At 47.2% G+C, this 18,904-nt stretch overlaps 1 protein-coding gene across 1 annotated transcript in view; it reads right to left on the bottom strand.

Annotated features, from left to right (window-relative positions):
- Window positions 1–18,904, bottom strand: part of ENO4 (enolase 4) — a 291,356-nt gene that overhangs the window by 134,493 nt on the left and 137,959 nt on the right. The window contains exon 9 of the mRNA XM_029610746.1: window positions 1,699–1,767. Within this exon, the coding sequence (XP_029466606.1) occupies window positions 1,699–1,767 (69 nt within the window). The remainder of the gene's footprint in view (window positions 1–1,698; window positions 1,768–18,904) is intronic.

Genomic DNA, 18,904 nt, shown 5'->3' with positions numbered 1-18,904 from the left:
CCCAATACAGATCCCTGAGGCACTCCACTGTCCACTCCCTTCCACTGAGAAAAATGCCCATTTAATCCTACTCTCTGTTTCCTGTCTTTTAGCCAGTTTGCAATCCACGAAAGGACATCGCCACCTATCCCATGACTTTTTACTTTTCCTAGAAGCCTCTCATGAGGAACTTTGTCAAACGCCTTCTGAAAATCCAAGTATACTACATCTACAGGTTCACCTTTATCCACATGTTTATTAACTCCTTCAAAAAAGTGAAGCAGATTTGTGAGGCAAGGCTTGCCCTGGCTAGACTCAATAGCAAGCAGACAGAGAGGAGAATAAGCTTTATTATACTGCTGTGATAAAGATGATATTTGTCCAAGGAATGGACAGTGCTGTAGTCCAGCGATATCACCGTAAGGCTCCAGATAGTCTCCGCAGTGATGTGGTTGATGATCTCACCCAGCTGTAGCAAAGGTCCGGTAGTGTTCTGCAGTGCGGGATAAGCTGTGAACCTGAAGGGTGGAATGAGGAGAGCTTGGAGCATAGTAGTACTCATAGGGCAGCTGCGATGATAGCTTCCTTCGGTAGTCGAGTGAAGAGAAGGACCCGTGGTCCGAGGTGCAGGATACCGAAAGCAGGATAGGCCCTCGAGGAGCGAGTACCTAGGAGCACCGAGGGTACCTGGAATAAAGCAGACAAGACCCCTGAGGGGCGGGTGTCCTAAAGGTTAGGCTAAATAACCCCGGAGGGCGAGTAGAAGCGAGGGGCACCAGAGGAGCGGGTACCCAGAGCTTCAGTATGTAGCTTAGAAGCGGTCAGAGTAGCAAAACCGAAGTCCTTGCTAACTCGTTGTATTGGAGCGGAGGTTTAAATACCCGGAGGTACTGACTTCATGTGGTGGGGCTGCCCCAGAGGTTCTTGCCATGACGTGCTTAAGAACGTGGGCAGCGTGCACGCGCACCCTAGGAGGCCTCAGGAAGAAGCATGGCGGACGGGGACGCCCATGCTGGCTCGGAGACGCCGAGGGGTTCGGCAAACAGCAGCGGAGGCAGAAATCCTTCCGAAGGAGGAGGAGAAAGGTAAAATAGAGGTGAGGCAGAGCGGTCATAACAAGTGCAAGGGGTTAAGTTGCTGTTGCGGTGGTTACTACCCTTAATCAATAATCCTACATACTGTAAATGCAACTGCATCAGTGCTCTCTGCTTCAACAGCAGGGGTAAAGAGGAATGGGACTCAGACAGAAACTAATGAGAGCCCCAACTTTTACGGTCTGGGGAAACAAACATGGAGGTAAACTTGCTGTTGTGGCAGTTACTACCCTTAACCAATAAGCCTACATACTATTAACGCAACTCCATCATTACTCTCTGCTTCAATGGCAAGGAGTTACAGCGAATTGGATTCAGACAGTAACCAACGAGGGTCCTGATGTTTACAGTTTGGGAAACTGATAAGCATGTGGGTAACTTGCATGGCATGGCAGATATTACCATAAGCTTGCTGGGCAGACCTGATGGACCATTTGGTCCTTTTCTGCCGTCATTTCAATGTTAAGAGGCTGCACCTGCCCATGATTTTCACAGCTGGACTGAAGTGCATTACCACAGTACATACAAATGTTCCCTCAGAATATAGCCACTACACCCCACATTTTGGAAGAATGGCGTTTAATCAGTGTCTTCTGATTCTGCATTGAAACAAATTTCATCTTACCCCTGCTTTAGTGAACTTGTCCATCAGTACCATTATTTCTTTATGAAGAGCCAGAAACATGTCTATACTCTGAAAAAAAAATACAAGCAAAGTTTTGAAACACTAAAGGAAAACTGGTTCTTACCAGCTAATTTTCATTCCTGAAGTACCACAGATCAGTCCAGAGTGGGTTTATGCATCCCTATCAGCAGATGGAGGCAGAGAAGGAAATGTTTGAGGCACTGCTACATAACCGAGATTGCCACCTGCAGTCTCTCATTATTGACCTGTACCCAAACCAAGATGTCTACCTCAACAAACCCCAATATACCTTGGGCGAACAAAGACTTAAAGTTGGAGCCACCTGAAAACTAGGCCCCTATAATTGAACACAAGGCACATACCAAACTATGTACACTTCTCATTAATCTGAAAATATCACATTTCAGCTCAGCAACATCCAGAAGCGAGGAAATCCTTCGAAAGATGGGGATGGGTCTCTGAACTGATTTGTGGTACTTCAGGAATGAAAATTAACAGGTAAGAACCAATTTTCCTTTCCTGTTCGTACTCCAGATCAGTCCAGACAAGTGGGATGTACCCAAATCCCTCTATTCTGGGCGGGAGCTCGAAAGACTTGCGTGCAATAGATTTTCCCCAAAAGACGCCTCCTCCAGTGCCCGCACATCCAAGTGGTAATATTTGGTAAAAGTGTGAAGAGAAGACCACGTCGCTGCCCGACAAATCTCCTGCAGAGAAAGCAACTGACACTCTGCCCATGAGGTTACCTGCGCCCTAGTGGAGTGCACTCTTAACCCCTCCAGCACCGACTGGCCCTTACAGATGTAAGCTGAAGCTATTGTCTCTTAACCAACTTGCAATAGTGCCCTTGGAAGCCTTATTTCCCTTCTTTGCTCCACTGAACAGGACAAACAGATGATCAGATCTCTGAAAGGCATCTGTCACCTTAAGATATCGCAAAAAAATTCGTCGCACATCCAGTAAATGAAGTTCCCTTTGCCGTAGGAGCATCCACTGACAAATTCGGAAAGGCCAGTAGCTCAATCACCTGGTTAGGTGAAAGGAGGAAACCACCTTAAGTAAAAAGAAAGGAACCATTCGTAAAGAAACCCCTTCCTCCGAAAAGTGAAGGAAAGGGTCCCTACACAACAATACCTGCAGCTCAGTAATCCTTCTAGCTGAACAGATAACCACCAGGAAAACAGCCTTCAGGGTTAAATCCTTTAAAGAAGACCTCCTAACTGGTTCAAAAAGAGGACCACACAGCACCCGAAGAACCAAATTCAGATTCCAAGTTGGACAAATCTTCCGAACCAGAGGGCGCAGATGTTTTGCCCCCTTGAGGAAAGAAACCATGTCTAGATAAGATGTTAACGGTCTCCCCTGAATCCTACCTCAAAGGGACCCTAAGGCTGCCACCTGAACCAGAAGAAAATTATAGGCTAAACCCTTAGCCAAGCTGCTTTGCAAAAAAAAAAAAAAAAAAGCCAGAATCTGCGGAACATCCACCTTTAAAGGTCGTACCTTGCTCTGCAATCACCATGCTTCGAATACTCTTCACATATAAGCCAGCGACATGGAAGGTTTCCTTGCCTGAAGCAAAGTCGCAATCACAGACTCCGAATAACCTTTCAAACAGAGCCATTGCCTCTCAAAAGTCAAGCTGCTAGAGAGTAAAGATTCTCCTGGTCTGAAAATACTGTTCCCTGCTGCAACAACACTGACAGATGGGTCAAGCGAACAGTCTACCGCTAGACAAAGAAAATCCGCAAGCCACGGCAGCGCAGACATTCGGGTGCCACCAGAATCATCCTGCCCGGATGAAGTTCAATGCACTGCAGAACTCAACCTTTGAGAGACCACGTGCAGCAACAGATGCGTCGGCCATGGTTGAACAAGAGCATCGATGCCCTCCGATCTGACCTCCCTTCTGCAACTGAAAAAGTGATCTGTCTTCACATTTCCTGGAGTCGTAATGAGGTCCACTGATGATCTGCCCCATCTGACCTGAATCAAGGCGAAGGCCTCCACTGACAGCTCCCACTCTCCCAGATCCAGACGCTGTCTGCTGCATGTTGTCCACTTCGGCCATATGGGAAGCAGCTATTCTTACCAGACGTTTCTCCGCCCAAATAAACAGTTCTTGAGCCTCCAACGCTACTAGATGACTCTTTGTTTTGCCCTGACAACTGATGCACGCCACTGTCGTCGCATTGTCCAAGAACATTCATACCGACTTGTATTGAATGAGCAGAAGAAACACCAGTAATGCTTCGCGCACTGGCCTGGTTTCTAGCTGATTGACGGCCCAGGTCACCTTCTCTGACAACCACTGACCTTGGGCCGATTTCCCTTGACAAATCGCCCCCAACCAGAGAGGCTGGTATCCGTGGTCACCACCATCCAGTCGGGCACTTCCAGATCCATCCCTTTCTCCAGATTGTGCCGAGTCAGCCACCACGAGAGACTGAACCTGGCCTCCTGCGGCAACGGAAGCTGAAATTCCTCTGAAAGTGGATCCCAATGGGATAATAGAGCCTCTGCAGGATGCATGTGAGCAAAGGCCCATGGAACCAATTCCAACATAAAAGCCATGGAGCCCAGGACCTGTAAATAATCTCAGACTCTGGGAACAGACATACGCAAAAGCCGAAGGACTTGACTCTACAACTTGACTACCCTCTCTGTAGTGAAACACCTTCCCTATCCGGGTATCTAAGCATGCCCCCAGATATTCCAACAACTGGGCTGGCTTCAAATGACTCTTTGCCAGATTCGTCACCCAGCCCAACGAGTCTAGGAAGTGCAGGACCCACTGCACTGAGCGACAACACTCCACTTCCAATTTCACCCGTACTAGCCAATCATTCAAGTACAGGTTCAACAGGATATTTTCCTTCCTGAGTACTGCCGCCACTACCACCATCACCTTTGTGAACACTGTCGCCAAACCAAAGGGAAGGGCCCCGAAATTGGAAATCCTCCCCCAGGACCATGAACCTCAGGAACCTCCGGTGTTCGGCCCAACTGGGGGATATGGAGATAGGCTTCCATCAAATCCAACGCCAGAAACTCCCCTGTGTGCACTGCTGCTATCACAGTGCACAACGTCTCCATCTGAAAACGCGGCACCTGGTGGACAGTATTGGCCTTCTGCACATTGAGAATGGGCCGAAAAGTGCCCTTCTTTTTGGGCACCACAAAGTACACGGAGTACTGACCCTACATCCTCTCCTGAAGGGGCACTGGAACAATGGCACGCAGGAGCTGTAGCCGTTGCAAAGTATCCCCTACTGCCTCTCGCTTGTACCGGGAGATGCAACGGGAGATTACAAAGGCATCCATTAGTGGCCGTCACTTACCACCTCCAGGACCCACTGGTCAGAAATGATCCTGTTCCACTTCTCATAAAAAAGGGACAGCCTTCTTCTGATAGAAGTCAGAAAGGAGCAGACCAGCCTGCCTTCATTCACCCATCTTACTTCCGCTTTCCCCTTGGGAGCCATCGTCCCTCGGAGGTCTGCATCGGGCTCAAAAGGACTGCTGTCTGCCTGAGTTCTGTTTTTACACCGCTGGCCCAGGGCTCCTGCTGTCATGAAATCTCCTGGACTTTCATCGTGAAAGATTTCCCTTCTTGTTGAGGATTTTCCTGTCCTCCAGCAATTTATTACCCTTCGACTCCCCCAACTGTTTCATGAGCTTTTCCAGATCCTTACCAAAGAGCAGCTTGCCCTTGAAGGGAAGGTTAGACAGCTAGGCTTTAGACCACACATCCGACAACCAATTTCACAGCCATGGAAGTCTCCACGCCGTAACCACAGAGATCATACTCCAGGCAGAAGTCCATATCATGTCATAAAGGACATCCGCCACATAGGCCACTCCTGCTTCCAAGCGGGCAGCCTGAGCCACCTCAGCTGTCGTCACTGACTACTTATTGTGCATCTTCTGCACCCAGCACAAGCAGGCTCTGCATCAAGCTTCCGCACATTGCTGCACAAAGGTTCAAAGCTGCAATCTCAAACAGCTTCTTAAATAGAATTTCCAGCTTCCGATCCTGGATATCCTTCAGAGCAGCCGAACCTGCCACCGGGATGGTTATCTTCTTGGTAACCGCGGAAACTGCTGTATCCACCTTGGGAATCTTCCACGACACCAAGGTCTGTTCTAGCAAGAGATATAACTTAACCATAGCCTTGACTACCTTCAAACCCGCTTCAGGAGATTCCCACTCCCAAACCACCTTCTTCACCGTCTTAGACAATAGAAAGGCCTTAGGGGGCCCTCCTAATCGCTCCAGGACCAGGTTCACCCCTTCATTATCTGAATCTTCCTGAGAGACCTTAATCCCCAGCTCCTCCAGCACTTGGGGAATTAGTGGGCCCAGCTCAACCCTACGGAACAGGTGGACTACCCACGATTGGAACCTCATCTGGATCCTATATTGGATCCCCCAATGCAATAATAAGATCTTGGTTTGGATCCTGCATTGGATCCACTAACATGACAGAAGGGTTCTTGTCCGGATCCACTGGACCTCCCTGCATCTCATCTGGATCATCCCTCTCCTCTGATGTGTCTTCTTCCACCACGGACTGTTTGAGACCCAAGGCCCGCAGATCCCTCTGGACTCTGCATGGTTCCAATCCCCAGGCTTTTTAGCTGCCCGGGACTTCCTGGGTAAATGCTACTTGGTCCCTGCTCCCTTCCTGGCCTAATAGGCTTTATGGAGCAGAAGGACAAAATCTGTTGAAAAAGCTTCCAGATCTGAAGAAGAAAGGTCCAGATCCACATTCCCCTGTCTCTTCCCTTCCCCTGCCAACAGCAGGGCCTAGCTCTGCGGAAAACAGCATGGAAGAGGAGTCCTGAGGCTCTGAAACAGCAGCCAGACTCCCAGCATGTGTGAACAAAATGGTCACTGACTCCTCTGACCCTCCTGGAATCTCCAGAACTAGCCCAGCTGACTTCATGCTCCTGCCACCCCCTTGGAGTCCCATGGAGGTCCCAGCCCCTCCGGAGAAGCAATCCTGGCAAAACATGGTCGAATCAAGGCGAGCCTTGAACCGCAGTAGTGCAAACTTTCCTGTGTAGCTCAGGAGACTCCATGCTGGCAAAAAATGCCTAAAAATAACCCCTGACTGCTAGCACTGTTGGCGACGCTGTCTGGTGCTGATCAAGCTCTCAGTCCCAACAAAAGCAGCGATTCTGTCCCGCTCACCTGGAACTGCTTCCCGGCAGAAAAACTGTACTCAGCTGCCCAAGCACTGCCTAAGAGCCGCTCCTTCCCTTCCCTTTTTTTTTTTCTTTTAAACTAAAAGGACACACACACACCAAACAAAAACAAGGGAAATAAAATGAAATACTTCTCTGCTTCTGGGGAAGGAGGCTGTGCACTGGAGGTGGCAGGGACCCAGAGGAGATGAGGGAACCGGAACCACTGGCTATCACCCTCCCTGAAGACAAGGGCCAAGCTAGCACAGGGATGACCAACCCCCTGGTCACCATGCTCTACCCAAGGGATGGCCCATGAAGGAACCTAATACCTCGGGGATTCGAAATCTCATTTTCTTTTCCTTTTTTTTTTAAACTCCAGACTGCAGGTTTGCACTTCTACCATCTGCTGGAGAGAGAGAAATACTGAGGGACTGCAGGTGGCATTCTTGGTTATGTAGCAGTGCCTCAAAGGTTTCTTTTCTTCCTCCATCTACTGGTAGGGATGCATAAACCCACTTCTGGAATGATCTGGGATATGAACAGGCACACTGAGTCACCATGTCCAGCTAAATTGAAAGCACATTTTCAAAGCCATTTACCCAATAAATGTACTCATTGAAGATTGCTTCCCCCCATCTACAGGCAAAAGTGTGCATGCTGATTAAAGCATGCATGCTTTTACCTGGTTGAAAAAAAGGGCAGAAACGGGATGGAGAAAGGTCAGGGGAGGCAAAAAGTGTGTGCTGGACTTTCATTGTGAAAGTCCTGTGTATATGTTTCATGGGAACATTTACACCTGCTTCAATGTAGGTGCAAATGTACATGGGTATATTGTACCCTCTGTTCTGTGGCCAGCCGCATTTTCAAAGGGAAACTCTACAAGGATTTCCTTTTTGCTTGTATGCAAGTACTGCAAGCTTGGCAGCCATTATGAAAATTATCTCCTCTACTTTTTTTTTTTTTAAACATATTTTTATTAATTTTTTAACTCCACATACAGCATTATACCTAACACTGAGGTGAAAAGTACAGCTGTTCAAAACAAACATATAACAGAAGTGTATATAAATGCAGAAAAAAAACCTGGAGTAACAATAAGGAAACAGTTGCGAAAAATGATCAAATAAACAAATAAACAATCTGTTCCCTCTCCCCTCTCCCCTCAACTTACTCCCTACCCTCCCCCCTCCTACTGATCATACCGCCGTCTAGGCACAATAAAGTTTGGTAAGTAGATGTATAAGTAACATCAATAACAATATTCTTACAATACTGATGTTGCTGTAGCACTAGGGCACATGCTAGAAGACAATGTTCAATGATCCAACGGACAATGTATAATAAACAATGAATAATAAACAATAAACAAAAAGCATGAAACAGGACGCACTTGGCAGGGAATCAAAACCAATCATATCGATATTGCCACGCATCTGGCATGCTGAGTCTTCAAGAAACATCTATTGATGAAATAAAAGGAACCTCTACGCCATTTGAAATATGAGGCTGAGGTTGTTAATTTCCACTTGAGAGCTACATTAGGAGCAATGTACATTCTGTGCAGTAGCTTGTATTGTGTTTCCCTAAGAAGCACATTCTCCACACATTTTGGTATAATCTGAAAGCATTTCGCCAATTGCGACACAAAAATCGGACCAGCTAAGTCTTGAGACCACAATTCAGCCAAATTCTGTAAGGACCGCGCTGGTTCCAGAGTCAGTAAGGCCTTCACCATCGAGGCACACGACACTGTCGATGGCAACTGCAAACGTGAGAAGAAGCGTTGCAGGGGAGCATGCTTGTGGTCTGCAAGCGGCATTCCTGCCCAGGTTTGTAGCGCATGACGGATTTGAAGGTATGCAAAGAAACTGTTGTGAGAGATCCGATAAGTTGTCTGTAGCTCTGTAAAAGAGCGCATATGACTGCCAGATGAATCCAGAAGCTGATGGACGTATGTTAGACCGGCGGTCCTCCAATGCTGGAAGGCTGAATTATCCCAACTGGGGGAGAAAGTTGGAAGACCCACTATCGTAGCAAAGGTCAATGTCCTCCAGGAGACACGCAATAATGAGCACAGTCGTTTCCAGGCCGTACGACAGGCTGCCATATAAGGAAAGTGTCGAACCTGCAAAGTTAGAGATGAGTTCGGTGCCACCAAAATGTTTCTCAGGTCCAACGGCGTGCACCAGCTGCTTAACAACTCCCAAGGTAGGAGACCTTCTGTAAGTCCTAGCCAGTCACTAATGTGACAGAGCAGGATGGCAAGGTTATACTGATGAACATTAGGACACTTGAGCCCTCCATCTGGGATGGTACCCATTAAGATGGTAAGCTTAATTCTCGCCTTCTTGGCACACCAAATGAATCTTCGCAACGCTGTTGTAGTTCCGTTATGTGCTGATGCTTTATCCAGATCGGTAGCATGTTCATAATATAAAGCCATTTTGGTAACTCAATCATTTTAAAAAGTTGTATCCGTCCTGAAATGGATAGTGGTAAGCTTTGCCAGTCCTGTAATTTCTGCTTCGTATTCTTAAGTAGTGGCATAATATTAACAGAATAGATATCACCTATATCAATAGGGATTCGGAAACCCAAGTACTTCATTGTGGATGTGACCCAGCGTAGCAGGAAAACATCCGGCCAATTGGCATGCATTTGACCAGTAACATCTATGGCTTCAGATTTATCAATGTTAATTTTTAATCCCGAGAATAGCCCAAATTGCTCTTGGAGGCTCATCACTCCGTGCAAGGAAGTAATTGGGTTGACCACAAAAATGAGGACATCATCGGCGAAAGCTGCCACTTTAAACTTCGCAAGTCCTAAGCTTAACCCTTCTATGTCTGGGTGAGCATTTATCGCTCTTAACAAAGGATCCAGGGAGAGTATGTAAAGCAATGGGGAGAGAGGACATCCCTGTCTAACCCCCTGGGATATCTCAAAGGGAGCAGACAAAAGGCATTAGCCACTATAATGGATTGGGGATGTTGGTAAAGCAGCATAATATTCTGCAATATGAGACCCTTAAAGCCAAATCTTTGCAATACTGAAAATAGATAAGTCCAGGCTACCCAGTCGAAGGCTTTTTCCACATCAAAGCCTACTGCCAACACTGGGATATTGTGGGATTTACAATGCGTCATTGCCGCCCATAAACTTAAAAGATGTCTGCTGGCTTTCCGGCCTTGGACAAACCCTACTTGGCTATCTGATATTAGGGAAGGCAGAATCCCGCTCAATCTAGTAGCCAATATTCTGGCAAGTAACTTAACATCATAATTAAGCAGGGAGATAGGGCGGTATGAAGCAGGGTTTAATGGGTCCTTACCACTTTTCGGAAGCACTGTAATATATGCCATGGTAGCATCTTTGGTAAAGCCCTCCTGAGAAATCCCCGAGAAATACGCCCTCAAAGACTCACCAATGGTACCCCCCAATAATTTATAATAGTCTGCATTAAGGCCATCCGGACCAGGCGCCTTATGTGATTTGCTGGACCCAATACCATCCAGAATGGCCTGAGTAGAGATCGGGGCATTTAAGAAATCCAACTGTGCCGTAGTCAGGGTGGGCAGGGCAACATCTTGAAAGAAAAGAGGTTTCCACTGCCTTCGCTTGGGGCCTAGTTTCTGCAGTATATAATTGGGTATAAAATTCTCGAAATAGCTCACAAATTTTAGCCTGCAGTATGTCTTATGCCCTGTTTATCCTTAAGGGCTGCAATAAATGAAGCGCCCCTTTGTGCTCGAACCTGGTTTGCCATCAATTTCCCCATTTTGTTCCCAAATTCCCATTTTGTTCCCAAATCCAAATCCCAAATTGACTACTGCAACTCCCTTCTGATAGGCCTTCCTAATTCAACCTTAAGACCACTGCAGTTACTCCAAAATGCAGCTGCCAGAGTCTTGTCTGGTAAAAGAAAATCCGACCATATATCCCCAGTACTCTACAACTTACAATGGCTACCAGTTAAAAAAAGAATAGAGTACAAAGTCCTCACAATCCTACACAAATCAATTCACAAAGCTGACTACTCTGCCCTGGACAATATTATACATCTACATAAATCTTCACGTACAACAAGATCTACATATAAAGTTCAGCTGGATGTCCCTTCATTACCACAAGCCAAACTATCCTCCACTAGAAATAGAGCCATCTCTATCGTCGGCCCAAAATTATGGAACTCACTACCTCAACACCTCAATTCGCAAGAAAACTTTAAATCTTTTAAAAAAGATCTTAAAGATTGGCTACTTTCACAGTCTTACAATGGCTGCTCACCCATTGACAACTGAACTTAAATCTTTTTCATATCCACCTTCACGTTCCTTTTTATGCCAGCAATCCCCTCCGTCTGTCATTCGTCCTGTCTCGCAGAAACCTTTCTCTCATTAACGGTTTCAACCGTCAACTTCAAGTGTTGCATACACTCTTATCTATTGTTCAATGTATTTATTGACTTTTATTAAGTTAATGTTCTGATTCAATCTGTCACACTGTTATGAATTTAAATGTAACTGGTTTGTTATAATGTAAACCGGAGTGAAGGCTATGTCAGCTGTACCTCGGTATATAAACAAATGCTAAATAAAAATCTGTAAAGCCTATGAGAATAGTACAGTATGTCCTGTTGTGTCCTACGATGTATGTAGCTATTTAGGGTAAATAACAGGTCCCTATAGTCATTCTTGGCCTGAAGAGTTGGGTGAGCTATCAATTTACGCTTTGCCTTTTGAACTGCATTCCCCATGTCAATAAGTTGTTTGCTCGCCTGCTTCCTCTGCCTTATTACATAGGCGATAATTTCCCCCCTCATTGTGGCCTTACCAGCCTCCCAAAAAAGAGCGGAGTCTCCTGATGTTGTTTATTGTTTTGGAGATATTCTTGCCACTTCTGGCAGAGATAAGTTTGGAAATTCTTATCTTCCGAGAGATGTACTGGAAAGCGCCATCTAGAGCTGGTGCGCTTGGGACCTCCTAAACCAACATCCACTCAGATCATCGCATGGTCAGAACATTCTACTGGTCCTATCTCTGCTGACCCAACTTTATTAAAACAGTGTACGGACATCAAAATATAATCTATGCGTGACATAGAAAGGTGTGCACGTGCAACATGAGTATAATCTTTAACTTTGGGATGTAGAATCCTCCAGGGATCAAGTAACTGAAGCTGATGACATAAATATGGCAAACCTTTATGAGGGGAAGCCCGTGCACCTGACCCTGACTTGGACCGATCTAGCCTAGGGTCCATCACCTGGTTGAAATCTCCGGCGAGAAATAAGAATCCTTGCTGGTTTGATAAAATAATTTGTACCAGGTTAGTGAAAAAACTATGTTGATATACGTTGGGGGCATAGACACAGCAGAATGTGACTACTTGTCCGAACAAGCTTCCCGTCACTAAAATGTAGTGCCCTTCAGGATCCACAAGTACTTTGGTATTTCCAAAGACCACATTCTTCCCGATCAGTATAGCCACTCCCGCTTTCTTATGCACAGCTGGTGAAAAGAATACTGTGCGTACCCAATCCCTAGATAATTTTTTTACTCTCAGCAGCTGAGAGATGTGTTTCCTGTAAAAATGCAATCTGGGCCTTGTGCCTGCGTAATGATTGCAAAATCTTTGCCCTTTTTACTGGCGAACCAAGGCCTGCCACATTCCAGGAGACGCATCGCACTTTTTCAGCCATACCCTTTAAAAGGAAGAATTAGGAAAAGACAATCAACTTCCCTGTAATCAATAGAGGTGGTACACCCCTCCCAGCCTAGGGGTGAAACCTTAGAGACCATAGCAGTGCTCCTGCTAACGGATAATTCCCTGACAAGCAGTATGAGAATCACGCCATCAGCAACAACAGGCCTAATCAAACCAACCTTAGTGCTAAACAGTGTCCCATCCCCACCCCCCTCTCTAGCCCATTTCCCTCCTTCATACTCATCATAATCCCTAAGCTCCTCCATAGAACGGAGGCAGGAGTCCATTTCGAGTACCTGTCCGTTTCCCCCGCCAGTAGGTAAAAGAGTGCAAACATTAGTAAACCAGATCACCCACCATAAAATCAGTAAGGCTACAAGGATAGAATAGCATACCAATTCAGTTCAATGGGCTGCAGGAATTTTCCAGATAGAAAGAAAACAGAAAAAAAAAAGTCAATGAGTGTCCACAGTGTCTGTGATAAACTGGCCGCTTCCACTGACTCAAAACTCCGCCAAGACCCTTTATGCTCCAGCCGAAGCTTGGCAGGATATTGCAAAGTAAATTTGATTTTCCTGTTGAAGAGATCAGCACTTATAGGAGAGAATTCTCGACGCTTAGTAGACACCGCCACAGAGTAGTCCTGAAAAATCATTACTTTGTGCCCTTCATACTGCAAACTAGTGCAGCTCCGGTAAGCTTGCAGCACATCTGTTTTATGACAAAAATTAAGAAATCTGGCTATTGCCACTCTTGGCTTCTGGGCTTCCGGTTTCTTGATCCCCAATCTGTGTGCTCTCTCAACAACAACTTTACCTGCTAAAGCTGACAATCCAAGCTCTTGAAGTAGCCATGTTTCTAGCAGTTTGGCCAATTCTCTATCAGGCACAGTTTCTGGGAGGCCCACGAACCTTATATTGTTCCTCCTGGATCTGTTTTCCAGATTTTCTACTTTATTTTCCAGTGCAGTGACTTGTTTCATTAAGATTTCTTGTTTCTGAAGTAAATGCTGTGTTTCTGTCTCCACATCTGCAATCCTTTGCTGCAAGTCTGCTACTTGAATTTTTATTTCCTGCAGCGTCTCGTTTCCTGAGTTAATTTTTTGAAGCAGGTCACAAAATCTGGGTTCCAGCGCCTGTACCACAGCGTGAGAGACTTCCCCCACCAAGTCCGAGTTTTTCGCCAGCGCGTCGGAGTTGAGTGCACTGGGGCTGGCGGCCCAGCGGCCATTTTGTTATCGGGTAGTCTGCCCGAGGTTTTCTCTTTTCTTTGTGGTTTTGCTGCCATTTTTCGATCGCTGCTCGGAAAAAACGACACGATCGTTGTTTGGGTTGGCACCGAAGCTGTTGGCGTCGCCACGTTGTGTGGGAGAGGTATAAAAAAAGCTGATTTTCGGCGGGGGAACCGGGAGCGCGGTCTGCTTGCTGCCTACCCGCTCATCAGGTCACGTGGACTCATCTCCTCTACTTTTATTCCAAAGCAGTACAGGATATGCATAACAGTAGGAGAAGCAAGAATTAAATTAGTTGTAAATCTAAGCTGAAAGAACACCTGCCACTTATTCACTTTTCATGGCTGTAATAGTTCCACTACATTCAAAATAAAAAAAAAATTGGGAAATAAAAAAGCAGTAATTTCCCGTTCCTTAATTTCAAGTTCAGTTAAGAGTTTAGAATTAATATCCATATGGCATTAATATATTCTTACTACAGTTAACAGGATTTCAATTATGAAAGCCAGAAAGGAAAATTGGTTCTTATCTGCTAATTTTCATTCCTGTAGTACCACGGATCAGTCCAGACTGCTGGGTTTTGCCTCCCTTCCAGCAGATGTAGTCAGAGAAAATCTTGAAGGGCACTCCCTCATAATCTGGTGTGCCACCTGCATCCCTTCAGTTTTAAACTTATCAAAGCAGAATAATCAGTTGAAACAATGGCCAGATCAAGAAAGGACAAGAAGAAACCACAAACTATGTACAACTGAGAAAGAATCCTCTTCAGCAGCACCTACGATATTTGACAGAAAAAGCTACAAATAAAAAACGAGCGGACTCGTACCCCTCCCCAATGGGCGGGCGACTGGACTGATCCATGGTACTACAGGAACGAAAATTAGCAGGTAAGAACCAATTTTCCTTTCCCTGTACGTACCCGGATCAGTCCAGACTGCTGGGATGTACCAAAGCTTCCCTAACTGGGGTGGGACCTGGAGAGTCCTGCTCAAAATGACACTGCTTCCAAAAGGGTTGATCTCTGGTGCTTGGGACGTCCAACCGATAGTGTCTGGCAAAAGTGTGCAAAGATTTCCAAGTTGCTGCTCTGCAGATTTCTTGTGGCGATACCAATTGGCTCTCCGCCCAGGAAGCAGCTTGAGACCGGATTGAATGAGCTTTTAAACCATCCGGAACTGGACGACCACGGAAGATATAAGCGGAAGCAATAGCCTCCTTCAACCAACGGGCAATGATAGCTTTGGATGCCTTATGTCCCTTCTTAGCACTATTGCACAAAACGAACAGATGATCGGAGACACGAAAAGCATTGGTGACCTCATGGTAACACAAAAGCACTCTTTTGACATCTAGTCGCTTCAGTTCCCTAGTGTGAGGGGTATCCTGATCTAGCTCCGTAAAGGCCGAAAGCTCCACTGACTGGTTCAAGTGGAAGGCAGAAACCACCTTCAGAAGGAAGGATGGGATCATTCTGAGCGAGATCCCGGAATCGGAAAATTGCAGAAAGGGCTCACGACAGGAGAGGGCTTGGATCTCAGAGACCCTCCTAGCCGAACAGATAGCCACCAGAAATACCATCTTGAGGGTTAAATCCTTCAAGGTAGCCTTCTTGAGGGGCTCAAAAGGAGGTTCACACAACACCCGAAGCACCAAATTTAGACTCCACGAAGGACAGATGGGACCGACCGGGGGATTCAAGTGCTTCCCCCCCCTCTCAGAAAACGGACCACATCTGGGTGTGCCACTAGAGATGCACCATCAATTTTGCCTCTAAGACCCCTCCAAGGCTGCCACGTGAACCCGGAGAGAACTAAAGGATAACCCCTTGCTGAGACCTCTCTGTAGAAAGGCAAGGATCTGCGCCACCGAGGCCTGATGAGGGACGACCCTTTGTTCACAACACCAAGAGTCAAAGACCTTCCAGACCCTGACATAAGTAAGAGAAGTTGAGGTCTTTCATGCCCGCAAAAGAGTGGATATGACATCCTCAGGATTACCCTTCTTTCTCAATTGCCTCCTCTCATAAGCAAGGCCGCAAGACAGAAGCGATCCGCCTTACCGAAAAATACCGGACCCTGGCAGAGCAGGTTTGGAAGATGACTTAGTCGCAGAGGAGCGTCCGAAGCTAGGTTGACTACATCCGCGAACCACGGACTCCGAGGCCACTCTGGAGCCGATTTGACCGGGGTGAGCTTCTATTCGTCTCAGAATCTTGCCGACGAGAGGCCATGGAGGAAACACGTAAAGTAGTATGTCGTGGGGCCAAGGAAGTACTAGTGCATCTATTCCTTCCGCCCCATGCTCCCTTCGGCGACTGAAGAAGCGCATCACCTTTGTATTCTTCCGAGTTGCCATCAAGTCCAAACGAGGAGTGCCCCAACGGCGAGAGATGAGTGTCATCGCATCCCGGGACAACGCCCATTCCCCGGGGTCCAGCCGTTGATGGCTGAGGAAGTCTGCCTGCACGTTGTCGACCCCCGCTATGTGGGAGGCCGCCAGCCGCTCCAGATGATGTTCCGCCCAGGTCATAAGCTTCTCCGCTTCCACGGCTACCGGGCAACTCTTGGTTCCTCCTTGACGGTTGATATAGGCTACCATCGACGCATTGTCAGACAATACTCATACCGCCCAGTTGCGGACTAGAGAGAGAAAATCGCTGTAATGCCAAGCGATTGATAGACCACTTTGCCTCCTGCTGGCACCACTGGCCCTGGGTCGACTGAGATTGACACACAGCCCCCCCAACCGGACAGGCTGGCATCCGTGGTCACTATAACCCACTGAGGTACCTCGAGGTTCACGCCTCATTTCAGGTGGTCGAGGACAAGCCACCATCCAAGACTGGACCTGGCAGACTCTGTGAGTGGTAAGAGAAGGTTGAACTCCTCTGACATCGGATCCCAGCGGGAAAGCAAAGCACTTTGCAAAGGCCTCATATGAGCAAATGCCCACGGGACCAACTCCAGAGCGGACGCCATGGACACAAGAACCTGCAAGTAATCCCAGACCCTGGGAACCTGCAGCAACAAGAGATGCCGAACTTGCAACGTCAGCTTGGTTATCCATTCCTTCATGAGAAAGACTTTGCCGATCCGGGTGTCGAAGTGCGCTCCCAAGAGGTCCAGGACCCGAGAGGAAATCAGATGGCTCTTGGCCTTATTGATGACCCAGCCGAGGAAGCGTACGCCGCGTAAGACCTTGTGTATCGCCCACCTGCAGAGGTCCTCCGATTTCACCCAGATGAGCCAGTCATCTAGGTATGGATGTACCGGAACTCCCTCTCTCCTGAGAGCTGCCGCCACCACACCATCACCTTGGTGAAAGTACGAGGGGCCATCACCAGGCCGAACGGTAGGGCGCGAAACTGAAAATGCTTCCCGAGGGCCATGAACCGGAGATATCTCTGATGATCTTTGCGGATTCCGATGTGCATATATGCTTCCCACGCGATGTACCTCAAGGTGACCTACTTGGCGGGCGTGGACAATGTTCTGGCAGACGAGTTGAGTCGAACCTTTTATCAGCACGAGTGGTTCCTCAACCCCACAATAGCAGTCACACTCTTTCAACGCTGGGGTTATCCATGTCTGGACCTCTTTGCATCCATCCACAACCGCAAAGTAGAGAACTTCTGCTCGCTCACTCGCAGCTGCCACTCACAGCCGAGGGACACATTCACCCTCTCGTGGTCCACAGGTCTCTTCTACGTGTAACCTCCACTTCCATTCATCTCCAAGACTCTCGTGAAGTTACGAAGGGACAAGGGTTCAATGATTCTGATAGCCCCTCACTGGCCACACCAAGCCTGGTTTCCAATCCTCCAAGACCTCTCGGTATGCCAGCACGTTCACCTGGGGACAGACCCGCTACTGATCACTCAGAACAACGGGCGCCTACAGCCACCCCAACCTCCCAGCCCTGGCACTGACGGCTTTGGTGTTGAAAGGCTAATACTCCGACCCCTCAACCTTTCGGAGTCCGTACCTCGAGTCCTGGTAGCTTCACGAAAGCCTTCCACGAGACATTCTTATCGCTCTTAGTGGCAAAGATTTACGCTCTGGTGCACGTCTATGTCCTTCGACCCCTTTGTTTGTTCCACTGCAAAGTTTCTGGACTATCTCTGGCATCTTTCAGAGTCAGACCTCAAAACTTTCTCTATAAGAGTACATGTCAGTGCGGTAGCTGCTTTTCACAATGGCATAGGGGACATATCAATTTCTACACATCCCTTAGTCACACTCTTCATGAGAGGTTTGCTCCACCTAAAACCTCCCTTGTGCCCTCTGGCCCCCGCTTGGGACCTTAAAGTGGTCTTAGGACAGCTCATAAAACGTCCATTTGAGCCTCTCTAATCCTGCGATCTTCACTATCTTACCTGGAAAGTAATTTTTCTTCTCGCTATAATATCCGCTCGCAGAGTTAATGAGTTACAGGCATTAGTCACCTACCTGCCTTACACTAAATTTCTGCACACACCCTAAGCTTTTACCAAAGGTAGTGTTCGAGTTTCATATTAATCAATCCATCATTTTACCTACTTTCTTTCCAAGGCCCCATTCAAACCCAGAAGAAAAGGGCTCTACATTCCCTGGACTGCAAGCATGCTCTAGCATTTTATTTAGATTTCCTGTGAGCACGTTAGCTCACAGGAAATCCACCCAATTATTTGTTTCTTTTGATACCATCAAATTTGGAAATCCAGTGGGAAAACAGACCCTTTCCTCCTGGCTGGCGGACTGTATCTCCTTTTGCTACCAGCAAGCAGGCATTCCGCTACAAGACCGTGTAAAAGCACACTCTGTACGGGCCATTGCAACTTCAGTGGCACACCTTCGTTCGGTTCCTCTGATCGATATTTGTCAAGCTGCTACCTGGAGTTCTCTCCATACTTTCACAGCCCATTATTGCTTGGATAAGGTTGGCAGACAAGATTCCATTTTTGGCCAGTCTGTTCTGCGCAACCTATTCTCAGCTTAATACCCAACGTCCTCCAGCGACCCGTTCTGGGTGTTCAGGCTGCCCTCCTACCCAAATCCACCCCTGTTGTTGTGCCTG

This window comes from Rhinatrema bivittatum, chromosome 7 (genome assembly GCF_901001135.1).
Source record: "Rhinatrema bivittatum chromosome 7, aRhiBiv1.1, whole genome shotgun sequence".
NCBI lineage: Eukaryota > Metazoa > Chordata > Amphibia > Gymnophiona > Rhinatrematidae > Rhinatrema > Rhinatrema bivittatum.
This window is presented reverse-complemented; position numbering and strand designations above follow the sequence as displayed.